This window comes from Mirounga angustirostris, unplaced genomic scaffold (assembly GCF_029215605.1).
Source record: "Mirounga angustirostris isolate CCGP_5_RB_7025 unplaced genomic scaffold, mMirAng1.0.hap1 SCAF_5, whole genome shotgun sequence".
Classification (NCBI taxonomy): domain Eukaryota; kingdom Metazoa; phylum Chordata; class Mammalia; order Carnivora; family Phocidae; genus Mirounga; species Mirounga angustirostris.
The window spans coordinates 99,843,672-99,861,928 of record NW_026991713.1 but is presented as its reverse complement, the minus strand read 5'-3'; the positions used below and the strand labels follow the sequence as shown (position 1 = coordinate 99,861,928).

The window sequence follows — 18,257 nt, the reverse complement described above, 5'->3', positions numbered from 1 at the left end:
GTACCCCAGACCAGCCCCCATCCCAGCTGCTCCCTTTGGGCCCTGACATTTCTCCCAGGCACATACCAGCACATGACAATGAATCTGAGCCCCTCCTGCCCCCACTCCGGGGCTGCGGCTGTCTCGGCTCATCTGTCAGTCACCTGATCCCCCACACCTGTTCCAGGCCCTGCCTGGGCTGCCCACCCGCACCACAGCTATGAATAGGGTGGAGGGAGGAGAGTGTGGGGGCATTTGGAGGACAGGAGGGCAGGGGGGCAGCCTTCCTCTTTGGCTGAGAAAGAGAAGCCAAGCCCATTAGAGTGAGGGGTGCCGGGGTGGACGGGAAGTGTGGGAAGTGCGGCTGCGGGAGAGGGGTGGGGTAGTAGTCAGGAGGATGGGGCATTGAGGAAAAGATGAGGTGCTGGGCGGGGCTTGTCTGTGTCACCGGCTGCATCTCCTGGCTCCGTGCCGTGCAGCCACTGGGCCAGCCCTGGGGCCGACTTTGGATGGTCATTTGCGGGAGGTTTATCTCTCTCCCACTACCTCCTTATCTCTGTCCCTCTCTGCACCACTCAAACACCATCGCACTTACGCTACTTGCTGTCCCACCAGTTAGGGATTCCTTGACAGCAGAGACAATGTCTCAGCCTCTTTGGGCCCCACTCCCCTTGACCGTGCTGGGCTGGGGCAGGATAAGTGGGTGACTGAGGGATGGAAGGGCCAGGTGAGTGGGAGGCTAGTACCGAGACCTGTGTTGTGGTGATGCGGGGCTCACCTCTCTTCTCACCCAGCGCCACCCAGAGGTGAGAGGTTGAACAGCAGGCAGCCTTCGAGACCGGCCCACCTCACCCTAGGCGTGGCCCAAGCCTTGGGAGAGCTTAGTCCTTTCTGGCAGGGTGCTTGCCATCTGGAAGGGGCCAAGGCCATCTGAACAGATTCTGGCAGCACAAGGTGATGAAGGGCATGGCATGTCCAGGGCGCTGTGGGGGTGCTAGGCAGCCGTGACCTTTGTGTGCTGGGAAGAACCTGGGAGGGATTGGGCCAGTCCTGCCTGACCCTGGTGCACAGCGTTCTTTTAGGTGACATACGAACAAATATTTCTTCAATAGTTTTGCAGTTATTATCACAGAAAAAATAGAATCCCTGATTTCATGGATAACCTTGCTTAGCATGGGCTTAAGGAAAGAGTGGATTTAAGAGAAAGCAGTAGGGGCATAGTAGGGCCTGTGGTAGGTGCTACGCAAGTGCGCCCTTACTCAACAGGACCCCGGCAGTGGCTGTGGTCTGAGAACCATCATTTTGTGCCTGGGGCCTTGCCGCTCGGCCGGCACCCACCCTCCGGTGTTCAGGTGCCTGCCTTTCCCAGGCAGCCGGCTTCCTGCCAGCTCTTTTTCATGCTTCTGCCCTGTGCTTCTAGCTGCAGTATACTTCGAGCAAACTGTTCCTTTTTAAAGAAGTCTGGCAAACTTGGTCTCCTAGGAGGAGCATGTGACTCAGCGGGGGAAAAAGACGGAGAGCTGGATTTTGGTCCCAGTTCACCTTATACATGACTGTAAGGCCTTGTGCCAGTCCCATCTGCCCTTAATTCCCAGCCCAGCGAGGCCTGGTCCACCCCAGCCGGGACTCAGGGGCACCCTCTGCTTGCCCAGCTCCATCCCCACACCAGGGTTGGGGTGGAGGCCAGCCGAGGCTGGGATGAGGCGCGCGAGGCTGGGATGAGGCGCGCGTTTGCAACACTCCTGCTGATTTCAGAGGCTGAGCCCTGACTTGAGTGTAGCTGTAGTTCCTTGTTTTCCTGTCTCCCTGGTGGCCTCATTAAAACTGGCGCAGAGTCACTAAACCTGTGCCATTCCGATCAACATGAAAACAGCCTCTTTTTTTCATCATGAAAGTAACACATCCTCATTGTGTTCCCTAACCTGCTTTTTTTTTTTTTTCCCCACTTAACATTTGTTGTAGTCAATTCACAATAGTAAACACAGGTCCTTCTCAACATTTTTTGTGGCTCCATAATATTTCTATTGTGCTGTAAGACATTTAACAGCCCCCACCAGTCCAGAGAATGTTCTTGCTCTTGGAAAACTTCTTTCCGCAAAGGAGAGAAACATAATAGCTGAGCATCCCCTAATGGCCAGTAACAGAACTGCCTGGTGCCCGTCTCTGAATGGTGCCAGAACCTTCCAGGGTTCTGAGGAGTCCCTTATTTTTGTGTAGAGGAGTCCTTGGTGTCGGATTCTTGAGCTGCGTCTACAGCTTCTGCTGCCTTGTAGGGCTGCCGCACTGCGGGTCCAGCCTGGCAGGGATTCCAGGCTGGCTGTGTAGGTGGGAGGAGAGGCTGCACCCTCACACTAAGCCTTTTTAAATCTGTGCATTTGTTCTGAGTGCTAAGTTGCTCTTTTAGCACCCCTGGCTCAGATGGGGTGATTCAGTGGGGGGCCTAAGTTCTGGGGATGGGGATGCCTAAGTGGCAGCCTCAGAGCTGCCAAGGCACTGAATTGTCTCATCCAGTGTCTCCCTCTCTCTTCTGTAACTCTGCCGGATTCAGTTAAGTGCTGGAGTGGGAGCCTGAACACCTGGGGCCCGTCACTTGTCTGCTGTGTGGGGTTGGGCTGGACCTGTGGTCAGGGAGCCTCACTGATCAAACTGAAGCCGAGATCCTGCTCTATCCCTCTTGCGGGGGTGTGTGTGAAATCAGGAGTCTTACCCCACCTTTTCTAAGAGGAAAATTTCAAATCAACTCAACGTCCAGCGGGAGGTACTTTAGGCTCTGCTGTCAGCAGAGGAAGAAAAGATGTGTGTTGGGGAACAGCAAGAAGCTGATCTAGAGGACCAGGGGCCCCCAAGCCAGGCTGGGGAGTGAGCATCATGTTCTCTTATGGCAAGGGGCTCAGTGGGAGCGTTTTAACCATGGAGGGATGCAGTCAGACTTGTTTTTGGAAGAGAACTCTCAGAGAAGTTAGAGAATGAACCAAAGGGGAGGAGACTGGCATTGGGGGGGATTCGTCTGGAATCTGAAACAGAGATGTAAAAAGGTCAAGGGTGGCTGGACTCAGTAATGCCGTAGAGATGGGTGAGAGGCCGGCCCCCAGAGCCATTTCCAAAAGAGCACTGGCAGGGTCCAGTGACCAGCTGGACTGGAGGATGAGACATAGAGGAGTCCCAGCACCCCCTCCTACTCTCCCCTCTGCCAGTCTCCCATTCTGGCTTTCTGTTCCCACGCTTACTGCACCATCAAAATTGACTCTGGAAAGGATCTGACAAATTCATACTAAAATAGAAATGACTGATATAGATTCAGATGTTTGCAGTTTAACAAGAGCAAAGCCTTAGACTATAAAACTTGAATCCTAAAGACAAAGTTGGGGGCCGCACCTGCTGGGTGTGTTGGTGCCTAAATGGGTAGCAGAGGCCAGCGACTAATGCAGGTGACAACGTTCTCTTTTTCAATTGTTGAGACACCACACCCTGATGTTATGCCAGGCCTGGGTGTGGAGAAGCATGGAAGCTTTCCAAGATCCTATTCTCCCAGTTCTTTTTAGGCCCTCCTGATGTCTTCCTGGCCCTGGAACCTGGAGCGGCCCCAGGGTTCTCCTCCATTCCACCCCCAGCAAGGCCCCTGTTGACTCACCTGTCCACTGCTTGTCTTCCCTGTGTCTTTCTCCAGGCAGACCTCAACACCAACATCGAGGATGAAGGCAGCTCCTTCTACGGGGTCTCCAGCCAGTACGAGAGTCCAGAGAACATGATAATCACTTGTTCCACCAAGGTCTGCTCTTTCGGCAAGCAGGTGGTAGAGAAAGTGGAGGTAGGAGCCCCCTCACCCCCCACCCTGTGTGTTTGTTAGGCCAGGCCCTTCCGTGCCTCAGTATGCCCTTATTCCTTGTCGCCACCTCTTTCCCCGGATTTGTCTGAGTCAGTGAGCTCTTCCCCTCACACATCTGGCAGTTCTTGGTAACCACCTCCTGTCCAACAACCAGATGCCAGGCTGGTACCCGGGAAGAGACCATGCCCATCCCCGGGCTTCTCGGCCCCGCGACCCCTGTGGTCATCTGGGGACTGTGGAAACGCACCAGTGCCTAGAACCCGCTCTGCAGCAATAGTAGTTTATAAAATGCTTTTTGAGTTATTTTTAATTAAATGTTTATTTTGAGATAATTATGGCTCCACATGCAGTGCAGTTGTCACCCCGTGTACCCTGCACCTGGCCACATCGTGCATAGCTAAAGTATCATCCTGGCACCCAGGAGATGGACATCGATGCAGCCCAGCAGTGTGGTTCAGATGGCACCTGCTTCCATGCACTCACTGTGCCTGTTAGCGTGTGTGTGCAGCCAGGACTGTGTCACTGCTCTGTCCTGTCTTGCCTAGTGCCACTGCGCTTATGTTCTTGGGCTCCCCCCTCGTCGACCTGGTCTGCCCGTCACTGACCGAGGAGGTGGACAGTGAGTGGGTCATGGAGCTTCCCCCGAGAGTTGGGCCGGGGCTGGAAGTGGCCAAGAGAAATTCTAAGCCCCCGCTGCCCCCTGGGTCCTGCAGACAGAGTATGCCCGCTATGAGAACGGCCACTACTCATACCGCATTCATCGGTCGCCGCTGTGCGAGTACATGATCAATTTCATCCACAAGCTGAAGCACCTGCCCGAGAAGTACATGATGAACAGCGTGCTGGAGAACTTCACCATCCTGCAGGTGTGTGTGTGTGCTAGGGACAGGTGTGCTGCAGGTGTGCGGCGGGAGGGGATCAGTGGGTCGAGCAAATGGCGTGCCCTTGTTTGGGGCTTTAACTCCCATCTTTTTCGTCCCCTGCAGGTGGTCACCAACAGAGACACGCAGGAGACGCTGCTGTGCATTGCATATGTTTTTGAGGTGTCAGCCAGCGAGCACGGGGCTCAGCACCATATCTACCGGCTGGTGAAAGAATAAGAGACTCAGGGAGCAGGGAGGGGGGAAGAGACGTCGTGTGTGCAGGGACACGGGGAGGGGATCTGCAGGGGCCTGAATTGCCAGGAGAGCCGAGAGGCCCTGACTCTTCCTAGCCAGGAACAAACTGTGCCTGAACCTGCAATGCTCAACCCCAAATAAACCCAAGATGGTGTGTATTTTCGGAGGACCTGATCTGGCTGTCTGAGCCTCGGGAGGGACTACGGGAGAAGGGGGGCAGACTGGGGAGCAGGCCAGAAGCAGCCCCAGAGATCCCGCATGGACTCACCCAGGAATGTCGCCAGATGCAAAGCTCCTGATGGGATGACTTCTCTGCTGCCACTCAAGTTGCTGGCCATGCCGGGAGGCCGGGGGCTGGGCTCGGGGGCTAGGCTCTCGGGCCCTGTTCTGTGCATCCCCATGTGGGCCCCTGCAGGGACTTGTGCACAGTGTCCTGGCCACCTTTGGTGCCCTGGCCCCAGGACAGCGAACAGGGAGGCTCGGTCCAGCCCAGGGGTTGGGTTTGAGGTGTGGAGGTGACAGTTATTGGAAAGGCTGGAAGGGCACACAGCCAGAACTCTCTAGATAGTTTTCATCCCTCCCCGGTGGGAGTGGATTGCATAGCCCAGAGCTTGAGACAGGGAGGCCGGGAGTGATGGTGTGGAGGCCAGACTGTGGAGTTTAGGTGCTGAGGCTGGTGTCACACAGTATCCTTTGTGGGGGTGAAGGCCCGGAAAGTGGGTCAGAGGCCTGTAGTGGACCAGTGGTCTCTGAGACCACCCAGTTCTGATGTTCTGTGAGTCCTACCTTGGGCTCCCTCCCAGCCAGGGTGCCTGCTAGGTGGTGACTGCCTAGGAGCCTGCCCGGGCTGTCCACTCCCTCCCCAGAGTAGTAGAGTCTGTGTGCCCTGTGCATGGAGGAGGGGTGTGGAACCCACCTTGAGCCTCGAGGGAACCAGTGAAGGGTTCCTTGGTTTATCTCTTGGGAGAACTGTATGGGCTTAGGGTTTTGGTGGTCCTGGCTTCAGTCCTGGTATTCCTAGCTGTCTGACCTTGGGCAAATTTCTCCACCAGTCTGAGCCTTGGTGTCCTTTGCTCTCCGTAAAGGGGAGGGCAATAGAACCTACCTTAGAAGGACTTAGTGAGAAAGAGAGCTAATGTCTATAAGTGCCTGGTGCAAGATGCACTAAATAAATGTTGTTATAATTAGTTTATCCTCCCCTCCCTCAGGGAGGCCTGGGTCTGGCTCTTTGCTGCCATCTAGTGGCCCTCGTATCACCCTTAATGGGAACCACGGTTCCAGAAGCCTGGAGCAGAAGGGAACCAAGATTCAACCTACAGGTGTTTACTTTGTGCCCAGCACTCAGGGAGATATATGGGAATAGAAAAGTGAGTAAGACAGCATCTAGGAGGTGTTTATGGAATGGTGCTGAGGATCAAGGGCTTGAGTCAGACAGCTAGGATTGAAATCCTGGCACTTGGGCACTGACTAGCTTTGTGGCCTTGGGGCAAGTTACTTAATTTCACTGTGCCTCAGTTTCCCCATCTGTAAAATGGGTATAATAAGAGTACCTACCTCGTATATGTAGAGTGCCTAGAATAGTGCCGAGCACATAAATGTGTTCGATAAATATACATTATTATTAATAGCAGGGGCTTGCAGTCTAAAAACTCAGATCAGAGAACTCCTAAGTGGGGTTGCCTGATCCTCACAGAAACTGGAGTTCAGAGATGGGAGACAGCAGGGTGTGGAAGATACAGGGAGGAGGTTGCAATGGAGAGGGGCTGCCCCTTAGAGGATGGGCGGTGTTTAGATAAGCAGATGGGCCGAAGGCTGGCCAGCATTCCAGATGGGGAAAAGAAGCCAGCTATCCCGTATCCTGCCCTCACGGGCCAAGACTGCCTCTTCTCATCAAAAAGCAACTTTAACCAAAGGCCTCTGGACTGCTGCTAGACCTCGTGCCAAGTTGCCTAACTCTACTGTATGTGGGGGCTGGCTCTCATCAAAAGACGTGTTGTGGAGGTGGGCGCGGGGTCTGGGAGGCCCTGAGCAGACGGCATGTGCTCACATGTCCATGGGCGGGTTTGTGTAAGGCTCCCCCGCCCCTCCCCGGTCACTGTCACAACCCTCACCCTCGCTCCTCACCTCTCCCCTCGGGCTGTTTGGATAAGGGGAATGATGCCTACCCTTCTGGCTTGACGGTGAGCCTTCAGGCAGGTACTCATGGAGGATGTGTGAGCAGCCTCTCGGCCATGGCGCACATGCACAAGTTAAGATGATCTTTTGTGTTACGGGTGGGAACGAGTCGGAGCAGATGTCGGGGGCCACGTGTGAGCTGTGCATTTTCCCTTCTCTTCAGGAGCTGACCTCAGCAGCCTCATGGAAAGTCATGTACTTAGAGCTGTAAGGTCCAGACCAGTCAGCCACCAATGCAGGTGTAGATGCCTCCCCCCATGGCCACCTGGCCCACCGCTCTCGAGGGTTTGTCTGGCACTGCCCTGTGTCCTCTGAATTGGGTGCCCTTCCCTGCCTTTAGGCCTTGGCCCCACATGTTCTCCCGGCCAGTCATGCCCTGCCCTTTTCTCCTACTGGAGAACTGTTACTCATGCTTCAAGGGCCGATGTGCGGTCACCCCTCCTCATGCGGAGGGGTTAGTCACACCTGCCCTTGGGTGGCAAAAGCCTTCCATTCCTAACCCAGAACATAGGGACCTCTGTCACCTCTTCTAATCCTCAGCCAGTGGGTGCTGTGCTGTCCCCATTTGAAAGATGCAGAAAATGGGGCACAGAGAAGTGAACTAACTTGCTTAGAGTATTAGTGTGTTTATTCATTCAGTTAGCAACTATTTACTTAACTTCTGCTCTGTGCGGGCGCTGGGAAGGTATCACTGACCCAGACAGACGAGGTCCTCAGGGAGCTTATGTTTCATTGAGGAAGAAAACTAAGTGAGCAAGTAATAGGACATGTAGACTGTGACAAGTGCTTTCAAGGCAGAGAGGGCTGCTGATGTGAGAGTCACTGGTGAAGCCTCGCAAGCCCGGGGAAGGTGGGGGAAGGCATTCTGAGCAGAGGCAGGGGAGGTATGGATTTGGGGCAGGTGCAGAGAGTGAGAGCTGTATGGGCTAAGGTACGGGGGCGACAGGGGCCAGATCCTGCCCTGGGCCAGCTGTCCAGACCTGGGGGGCGAAGGGGGAGGGCAAAGAACTCAGCTCCCTCCCCAGCCCAGCACCGCCTTGCTTGGCAAGGACTTTGGGTTTTACTCCATGTGAAGGGAGGTCCTGGAAGTGTTTGAAGCAAGGGAGTAAGTCTTTTTGATCTTTAATCTTTGATTTTTTTAGAAATGGACTCTGGGGCTGCTGGGGCCCACAGAGAAGCATGTGTAATTGTCTGCTCCTGAGTCTGTCTTTCCTCCTAGACTCAGCGTCTGTGGGTGCAGACTGTAGCTTCCTTGGCCTCTTACTTTCTGTAAACGAAACACCACGTCTGGAACATGGCAGGTGCTCAGTAAACATGCGCTGGTGCCGTTTGGGCCCGGGAGGTGAGTAACGGCCCTGAGCCCACGAGGGTGACAGGTCTAGAGTTAGCAGGGGGTGTGGTTGAGATGGGGACGTGGAAACAGACCGCTTATCTTGACAGTGACTGAGCAGACTGCCTCAGTGGCCATCAGTGAACGTCCATGGAGTGGGGTGAGCACCCCACACGGAAGGACTTTAGGGTGCGTGTGTGTGCACCTGTGTGTAGATACCATCTCTGCCCTTTCAGGACTAAAACCAGTGGAGTGAGGATCGAGGGGCGGCCATGGCTCAGGCCCCTCAGACTGTGTGTGCTTAGTCCATCAGCTGCTTCCTCTCCCCCGCCGCAGGTTTCGGAGGACAGTGGGCAGGTGCTGACCGGGCTGGAGGGAGGAGGCAGGCAGCTCAGAGAGGCAGGGCTGGGGGCGGCAGGGAGCTCCTGACGGCCCGCGGCGCTCGGCCTGGTGCAGGGCTCTGTGGGGTCAGCGGTGCTCACCTGGGCCAAACCGCACAGAGGGGGGTGTGAGAGCAGCAGTGTGTTTTACCTCCCGGGCAGGTGTAGCCAGTGGTTGCTGTGTCCCACCCCTGCTTACTTTATCTGGTATGTCAGCTCCAGAAATGAAAGCAAGAAGCTTTCCCCCAAAGACTTCAAGTGATATAGGAGTCGTTCTTAAGAAGCCGAATTGGCTGCTGCTAAGTTATGCGATCTTGTGCAAATAGCTCACCTCCTCAGACCTTCAGAACCCCACTTGGGAAATGGGAATAAAGTGGCTTTGACTTTAGGTTGCTGTTGGGAGAAAGGTGACAGCCCGAGCTCAAGGTGCGCACTCAGTGGATGGTGGTAACTTAGGGCTGTTAAAACCTGCCCTGACTCTGCTCTTTCTACCCCTCTCACACTCACATACACACACACTCATGCACACGCATGCTCACACTCAGACACACACACACACACACACACACACACACACCAAGCTCTGCTGTCTCCGAGAGCCCACGAGGAGGCCCTGGGCTCTCACTTTTGTGGGAACTGTCCAGCAGAGACAGCGCTTAGACTTTCATCCTCAGGTCTCAGAAATGGGGGGAAGGAAGTGTTCTTAACTGAGAAAATAACTTTGTGGCCCATGAGGGGAAAGAGGCCCCAGGGAAGGGTCTCAAAAGGGAGCACGGAACAAATGGTGGGCTAGGGCAGTGTGAATAAGAGACTGTCTGGAATTGGGATTGGTTTACTTCCTGAGAGAGGATGGGAGAGGTGGCCCAGCACCTTTGTAGAAGTCTGGAGCCCAGTTGGCGGGAATGGCTAAAGGTCTTTTTATTTTTAAGCTCATGGATGTCTAATATTCAATTTCAAGTTTTTGTATTTTTGCTATGTAACCCCCCTTTGTCTCCCCACATCTTCAGTAAAGTCTGCTACCTACACAAAGGCCTTTGTGTGAGTGGTTTCTTTTTCTGGAATTGAAAGTCTCGTGTGAAGAGAGCCAGACAGGGAACATCCACTGCAGCGTGTCCGTGGGAGCAGGAACTCCGAGCCCCCGAGAGCCGCTGCCCGGCCAGCGCCGTCCCTCCCAAGACAGTAGCGAGCCCTCGGGGGTGCCTGCAAACGGGTAAGGTTTGGGGCGCCTGGGGGGCTCAGACGGTTAGCCGTCTGCCTTCGGCTCGGGTCGTGATCCCAGTGTCCTGGGATCGAGCCCCGCATCGGGCTCCCTGCTCAGCGGGGAGCCTGCTCCTCTCTCACCCTCTGTGGCCGCTCCCCCTGCTTGTGCTCTCTCTCTCTCTGTCAAAAAAAAAACAAACCAAAAACATCGGGTAAGGTTCAAGCCCGTGCCATCGGGCTGGCAGTGCGCGGGGCCTTGGCGGCCGTCCCGGCCCCATAAATCCTTTGTCAGTGCCCGAGTGGGGGGCTTCTGGCATGAGCTGTGCGCACTGCAGTTGTCGACGCAGAGCATTAGGTGCTTTGTCAACCACAGAAGGACACAAAGCCCACTGGATTTGAAGAGTGGTCAAAACGAGAGGTTCAGGCAGGGGCTGGTGGGGATGTGGTTCCTAGCGTGGCACGTGAGGAACGTGAGCTCAGCCCTTGACCCATAGGCGGGATGGATAAGCCCGAGGGCCACTTGATTAATTCGCGGGGAGCAGTGCCACGCCCCGGTCACGGGCCGTACTCGGGCTGTACTCGTCTGCCTACTGGCACATTCTTTCCTCCTCCGGAAACCAAATCACTTGAGTACGGTAGCTTGCGCATATGTTCGAGCAGGGAGTTGGGCTTGAACGTTAAAGGAATGTGGCCACCAACGTTCAGAGTCTGGTGGCCCTGCCTCACGTTGGGGACCGGACTTCTCCCAAGGAATCCTTTTCTCCGGACACTGGTCAGAGATGGCTCCTTCTTTGTCTCAAGCCCCATTACATCGTGCTGAAAAGTTAGAGCATTTGTGCGGGCCTTCCTCAGAAGGAGTTATCCTGAGGCTCCATTTCCCCCCCTTCTGTCCTTTCCTTGGTGGTCAGCAGGAGGCCTGGCCTTGCGGGTCAGCCTCTGGGTCTGGGGGCTGGCCCAGCGGCGCACCACTGTTCCCTCATCCTTAGCGCTGGGAGCCGAGAAGACAGGCGGCCTTAGGGGGAGTGTTTCTTGGCTCTCAGGCTTGTGGGTAGCCCTGGGCCTCACAGAGGGGCCTACAGCTCAGGACTGAGGAAAGGAAGGAAGGGGAGCAGGAACCGAGAGAGGGGAGAGGGCGGGGCAGGGCTGGGGGGGGCGTCGCTGCTGGGGGCGTGGGGTCCCCCCCCAGGCGGCACAGCAGGCGTTCGGCTCCCGGCAGACATGGTTGAGCACACGCCGTGTGCCAAGCACTGTTCTAGGTGCTGAGGGAACCAGAGTGATGGCCAGGGGCTTTGCTCTCAGCCTCCGTTCTAGCGGGGGAAACGGATAAGAAGCAACGAGAAAAGGCAAAGAAACAAGAAAATAGCAGGAAGTGGTCAGCGCTTTGACAAAAATTAAACAGGATGATGTATCAGAACAGGGTTTGGCCGTATCTGGCCTGCCGCCTGTTTTTGGATAGCTCGGAAGCTAAGAGTGGTTTTTACGTTTTTAAATGGTTGGAAAAAAAATCTGCAAGTCAAGTTTCAGAGTCTAAATAGAATGTGACCGGAAGGCAGCCACGGTCCCCGTTCCCTACCGTGCACAGCGGCATTCGTGTGGCCATGTGGCGACCCGGACGCAGTGACCCAGCGCTGAGCAGCGGGGCGGGGACATCGGTGGCTGGCCATGCCTGAAGACTCCCTCTCTGGTGCTCTCCAGGAGGAGTTGGCCACTCTTGTTAGGCTGTGGCTGGGGGGCCTTCTTTGGAGTGGGTGGGCATCGAAGGCCTCTCTGAGGTGACGGGAGCCAGCCACGTGAAGACCTAGGGAAGGGAACCCCTATTTCGAGAGTGCTGGGGTGGGAAAGGCCTGGGCGCGCTGAAGCGGCGGGAAGGACCGCAATGCACTGGGGCACCTGCTGTCCATGTTCCCGGGGGGCTATGTCTGCACTCATTGTGCTGAGGCTAGCGGGGGTCTCAGAGCTGTGGTTCCTCTCCCAACCTGATGCATCTCCTCCCGGCTGCGTTTCTCCTGGTGCGCTTGGTCTTTGATGCCCGTGGCCAAGCCTCTCCTCCCAAGCCAGTCCCCCTCAGTTGTCCGTACTTCAGAGGGGGACCCACAGCCCCTGAGTGGCTCTGACCCCCCGGGCTGCACTCAGCCCTCTGGCAGCTCTGATGTCAGCAAGTGGATTTCTATAGGGGAGCTCTTCCTCATCTGGTCAGGTTCCGTGGCAAGGGTCCCTCCAGTTTCTCACTGGGGAGAACTGACCGGCCCCCAGCATTCCGGGAACCAAGTTGGGAGAAGAGTGCCGAGGACGTCTCAATGTTCACTATGTATGCTTCCATCACTCCCTGTTTTCTGCTCCTGGACCTGGCGCCCCAGCCCAGAGCCACTCCCTGTCACCCTCTGCCGGCTCCTCCTGCCTGAGTGCAGGGGGCCGTCCCGTGGCTGCGTGGAGTTGAGGAGAGGAGCTGGGGGATCTGTCTCCTCTCATTACCTCTACTTCCAGAGATACCTGGTGCTATCAAGTCTGAACTTTGGGGGACTCGGTGGTATAAGTCATGTTCCTTTCTGGCTTTGTCTGGGCAAGGATTCAGCTTTCTTAGGTTTGCTAAATCAGTTGGCACTCACCCTTCTGTTTTCCAACGTCTGAATTTTTGTTACTATTATCCCCTCCCCTGCACTCTTTGTCTTTTAGGATATACACCTTATAAAATACGCTTATGGTCATCTTAGAAGAGTTTCCAGGGGCAACAAAGTAGATGCCTGTGTTGAATCACCCCCTTTGTCCCAATTTGCTTATTTAAAATCTCACTCTGGGCGCCTGGGTGGCTCAGTTGGTTTAGCGACTGCCTTCGGCTCAGGTCATGATCCCGGGATCTTGGGATCGGGTCCCACATCGGGCTCCCCCCTGTTTAGGGGGGAGCCTGCTTCTCCCTCTGCCTGCCACTCCCCCTGCTTGTGCTCTTTCTCTCTGTCAAATAAATAAATAAAATCTTAAAAAAATAAAATAAAATCTCACTCTGTCGTGTGAGGATAGGTAATAGGAGGCAGGAGGGGAAGCAGGGAGGCCCAGTCAGGAGGTTACTGTGGAGATCTAGGGGATCTAGATCACAGTGGTGCACGTGAAAGCAAGTGGACCTTGAGATATATTTTGAAGATAGTCACTATGACTTCCTGATGGCGTGGGTGTGGGGAGTATAGGAGAAGTGAGGAATTAAGATCAGCTCCAGATTCCCTGGCTGAAGTCACTGGTGCCACTTACTGTGATGGGAGAAACTTGGGGAGTGCAAGTCTATGGGTGGAGAGGAGTGGAGGTTGAGACACCCATTAGACATCCAAGAGGGGGTGGCAAGTAGCAGCTGTATATATGATTCTGGAATTAGGGGGAGAGGCCAGGGCTGGATTTAGGATTTCTTGGCACCTGGATCGGCATTTAGGTTCTTGAGGCTAGATGAGATCACCTGGGAGGAGAGTATGGACAGAGAAGGAAGGGGCGTCCCCAGGACTGCCCTGAGTCATTCCAACATTTAAGGGTAGCAGAGAGGAGGAGGAGAACTGGGAAGGTGTGGTTTCCTTCTCAGTAGTGAAGGAAAGAAAGTCTTTTCGCAGGGAGTGCTGAAATGCCGCTGACAGGTAGATTAAGATGAAGATGGAGAAATGACCATTTGTGGTAGAGACTCCCTAGCTTCCCCTTCTTCCTGAGTCCTAGCTGGGCACATGGTCACTCAGAATAAATACCCTATCTCCTAGTCTCCCTTGCAGCCAGATGTGGCCCTGTGTCTAGGATGGCCAATGAGGGAAGGAGAGCTACACCTTCCAGAAGTGTCCTAAAAGGGAGGAGGCATGCTCTTCTTAGCAATTCTTTTCTGTTGACTGGATTGTCATGTAATGGCTGGATCTCCTACAGCCATTTTGGGCCATGAAGTGACCTTAGGAATGGAAGCTACCCATGGTAAAGCAACAAGATAAAAGGATCTTGGATCTTTGATACCATTGAGTACCATAACAACTGGGGACAGATTTCAGATGAGAGAAATAAACTCTTCTTTAAGTCAGTTTTACTTTGTTTTTGTAATTAGCAGCCAAACTTAATTCTAACTAATATATCGCTGGATTTGGCAACAAACATAGAGGCACAGTGGTTGAAGCGTGAACAGCTGGAGCAACAACCACCACCACAATAATACCACCCCGACTATAGTAGCACTTTCAGGCACACTGCCTTGCCTGATCTTTGCGGCTCCATCGTGATTCTGTGGACTTCTTTTTATACATGAAGAAACTGAGTTGCAGCTCGTATACCTCACCCTGCATCTTCTGGCTTCTCAGCCAGGGCTCAGGAATGCAGGTGGAGAGCAAGTGATGTATGCACAGGAAATTCTGCCCTAGAGTTTGCCCGACGCTGTGGGGTGGGGGGTCGTTGGCAGCTGGCCCCGGAGGTCCCCGCGAGCCCTGGAGTGCCGCAATCAAAGCTTTCTCGCCTTTTCAGGAAAATGCTTCTATTTCTAGAGAGATGATGTGGAGTACAGGAGACAGCGGAGAACAAAGGAGGTAAAAATTAGATAAGCATCACCATGGGGAAAGTGGGTCTGCCAGCTGGCCTGCCAGCAATCCCATTCTGGAAGTAATCAGGTAGCAATCAGATGTTCAGACCAAGTCTGCTGAGTGTCCTATGACCTTGTCAATGTCTCGGGATCAAAGGGATCTGCTGCTCTTTGCAGCCTCTGTTCTTTGGAGGCCCGGCTCAGAGCTTCTGAAGTTTGGCACGAATTGCTCCTTCTGTTTTCCTCTTCAGTAACGACTTTGCTGACTTCTTTCCAATTTCTATCTCTAAATCCCCACCAGTCCGGAGATTGCTGGGGATACACACATTTTAAGCTGAGCCAGGGTTTGCACCTTCTGAACGGTGAGATTCTGAAGGTGAGATTACTTTTAAGTAACTCAGGCAAGGTTATGCAGTCGGCAAGTAGACGCTGGGATTTAAGATTAGCCTTGTGACTTCTAAGACCATGTGCAGCTCCCCAGCTCTAGCCCCAAGCAGAAGAGCCCTCGGGGAAATACCATTCCGTCCACCCCACCCATGGCCCCCTTTAATCTCGACTGACCCGCCCTCGCCCTGCTCCTGGAGGCACATTAAAGCCAGCCTCACATGCCTGCCCCAGGGAAAGGCCTCAGCCCCTCCCCAGCTCCAAGCGGCCCACTTGCTCTTGCGCTTCACCTCACTGGACCTTGGATTCCTGGCTGTAGTCCCTGGCTTTGATATTTGCTTCTGCTCTCTCGAGTCTGGCAACTCATCACATTCTCCTCGCAGCTTTTTGGGCCTCAGGGGTTTTTCCGTTAGCCCTCGGCTCTGTCTGCCTCTGATTCAGCGTCCTCCCCAGCATACTCCCCTTGGTGAGGAGCCCTTGCCTTCTGGCCTGGGCTCTGCGGAACCCGCGTCTGGGCCAGAGATGGATGTGGTACTGAGATGGCGTTATGACAAGGGACATAAAGACACTCCAGTCCCGCTCTTGGCCGCACTTCCCCTTCCTCGAGGGAGGTGTATGCCCAAAAGAGGCACTTACCACTGTCTATCATGTAAGACTTGGACCCCAATGTCAAATTCCAGAGGGTTTGAATGGCCTGGAGCCAAAACAGGTTTCATTCAGCCCATAAACACCGAGCACCTAGGATGTGTCTGGCACTGTCGTAGCTCCTGGGGACACAGCGGTGAACAGAATCAAAGTGCCAGTCCTCCAAGAGCTGACAAGCCAGTGGGGGGTGGGGAGGTGGGCGGGAATCCCACAGAAAACCAGCAAAATAACATCAGGCCTCCTGTTCTGTACTCCCCCTCACTCCCGCCCCCACTGGCCATTCCCAAACAGTCTGGGATCTGATCTCCGTGATGGAGGGCAGGCCACACATCAGAGATCAGCAGAGGAGGAAGGGAGGGCAGTTGTCTCAATGCCTCCTCAGATGAGGACCCCTGGGCCCTGCTACCGTAGGAGAGCAAAATGCTTTGTTCCATCCACAGGGAAAACCCCTTACCTGAGAGACAGGGAGAGAGAGAGCGTGCACTCATCTGGCTGAGAGCCCTAGGTAACTGGGACCACTGGAAAGAGCCACATCCACGCATGCTCACGTGTGCAGAGCATGCCCTTCAAGGGCTTCCAGGTGGGCGGGTCCTGGATGCAGAGCATCATCAGGAGCTCAGTAAAAATGCAAATTCTCACCCCCCCATCCCAGTCATTTGGAATCCAAGTCTGCAGGTGATTCCTATGCACACTGAGAAGCAACAGGCTGGACTTTGACCAGGTGCAGAGAAGAGCTCCCTGCCCAGACTGTGACCAGCCCACAATAATTCCTCTTGGAGACGGACTGGGAGATGGAGTGTGGGGTGGGTCGCAGGGTTTCCTTCCCTGTGAGAGGCATGTATTTGAGCAACATATTCACCACTGCTTGTAAAAAAGGTAGCTACTATAAATGAAATAGTAAAAGAAAAATAGAATAAAAGAAAACTAAATTCAAAAAAGGGTGCTTCCTTGGAATACTTGGAATATCTGCAGCTGTCAACATTTCAACAAATAAATATCATTCTATACTTTGTATTAGTTTGTAAACTGCTAAGCCACTATCAGTTGAGTTTTTATTGTCCGAGGGGAAATTTTATGCATGGAAAAGAATAAAGCTATTTGTGTATTTTAATGTTTGTCAACTGATTAAAGTTGTAAATATAAAGCCTGATTTTATTAACTCACGTTCAACTTCTAAATCTTGCTATTTTGTTCATAAAGCTAGTGTTTTCATGTTAAGTCTTTTACTTTTTTGATTGATGTTCACTTAGCCCATAAATTCTCTAAACATTTAATATCACTTACAAATTTGATTGATTAAATTAGCTCCGACTGTTTAAGCTATAATTAAGCACTTCAAAAGTCTAACAAGGCAGACTTACAAATCTAACAAAATCTTAGACTCTAAGCATTTAACACTAAGAACTTAAACACTTATTCATGAAATGGAGTAAATCTCAACTTGTCGATCTAATCAGATTTATTTAAGCATTTAATCACCAAACTTAATCCACCTAAGTTATGAAATCAACATCTCAAGTCCAATATGTCACATGCTTTTATACTTTTCCAACACTTTAAAAAGCAGATAAAAATTATACACGTTGAAATGAATGGTGGATGCCTAATTTTGTTATGTGAATTTTTAAAGAAATACATAATTTTTCAATTAAATTTTTAGAGTTCCAAAAATTACAGACAGAACACAGATTACTCCGATGACTGCAGCAGTGACTGGCGCTCACACCCTTAGACCCATCACAAAAATGTTAATATACGTTTGCATCATTCACCCTCTGTATATTGATCTCCAAGCCTCTAGTCAGGCAAAGAAGGCCGAACGAGCCTCATGCTTGGGCTGAGGTGACTGAGGCAAAGGCTTAGGGTCGTACACACTTACAGACTCGGGTTGGGAGCCCCTTGTTTGCAGTTGCTCTGCTGTTACAGATACGGAGAGTCACCTGGAGATTGGGCCAGTCTGGGGATGCGGGCTGGACGTGCCTCCTGAAAGATTTTCACCCAGCGGGCTCATCACCTGTGGGGGTGACTTCCTGTGGTCAAATTTGGCCTGCTACGATCACAAAACTCACCAAACCTTCACTTAAAGAAACTACAACCCAGTTCATCTTTCATCCCTGCATGTCCCTTAAGTCGAACTGCCTGATACAAGTACAAGAAAGCCACAGCTCAGTCGGTTCAGCACCTGCCTTCGGCTCAGGTCGTGATCCCAGGGTCCTGGGATCGAGTCCCGCGTCGGGCTCCCTGCTCCGCGGGGAGTCTGCTTCTCCCTCTCTCTCCTGCTCCCCCTGCTTGGCTCTCTCCCTCTCTCTCCTGCTCTCTGTCAGATAAATAAATAAAATCTTAAAAGAAAGAAATCCACAGCTTAATTATTAACCAAAACTTGGCTATGGTACGCACATTGAATGACATTTTGGGGAAACTCACCTTTTTTTTTAGCCACATTCAATATCAAACGGACTTGGGTGTTCACACGTTTGTTTCCTTTCTGGTACTCAGACAGCCGCAACTTTGCTCCCTCCCTTCCTCCTTCCTCCCTTCCTTCCTTCCTCCCTCCCTTTCTTCCTTCCTCCCTCCCTCCCTCCCTCCCTCCCTCCCTCCCTCCCTCCCTTCCTTCCTCCCTCCCTTTCTTCCTTCCTCCCTCCCTCCCTCCCTCCCTCCCTCCCTCCCTCCCTCCCTCCCTTCCTTCCTTCCTTCCTTC

General features: G+C 53.3%; 1 protein-coding gene across 12 annotated transcripts in view; it reads left to right on the top strand.

The window, feature by feature from the left end:
• Nucleotides 1-9,837, top strand: part of TEAD4 (TEA domain transcription factor 4) — a 67,258-nt gene extending 57,421 nt beyond the window's left edge. For 10 of the 12 annotated variants that reach the window (XM_064591694.1, XM_054507233.2, XM_054507232.2 and 7 more), the window contains 3 exons: nucleotides 3,647-3,787; nucleotides 4,519-4,671; nucleotides 4,792-9,837. In XM_064591694.1, coding sequence (XP_064447764.1) covers nucleotides 3,647-3,787; nucleotides 4,519-4,671; nucleotides 4,792-4,905 — 408 coding nt within the window. In that variant the 3' untranslated portion in view covers nucleotides 4,906-9,837. The other 2 variants (XM_064591695.1, XM_054507234.2) reach the window with 2 other exon arrangements.
• The last annotated feature ends 8,420 nt before the right edge of the window (nucleotides 9,838-18,257 follow it).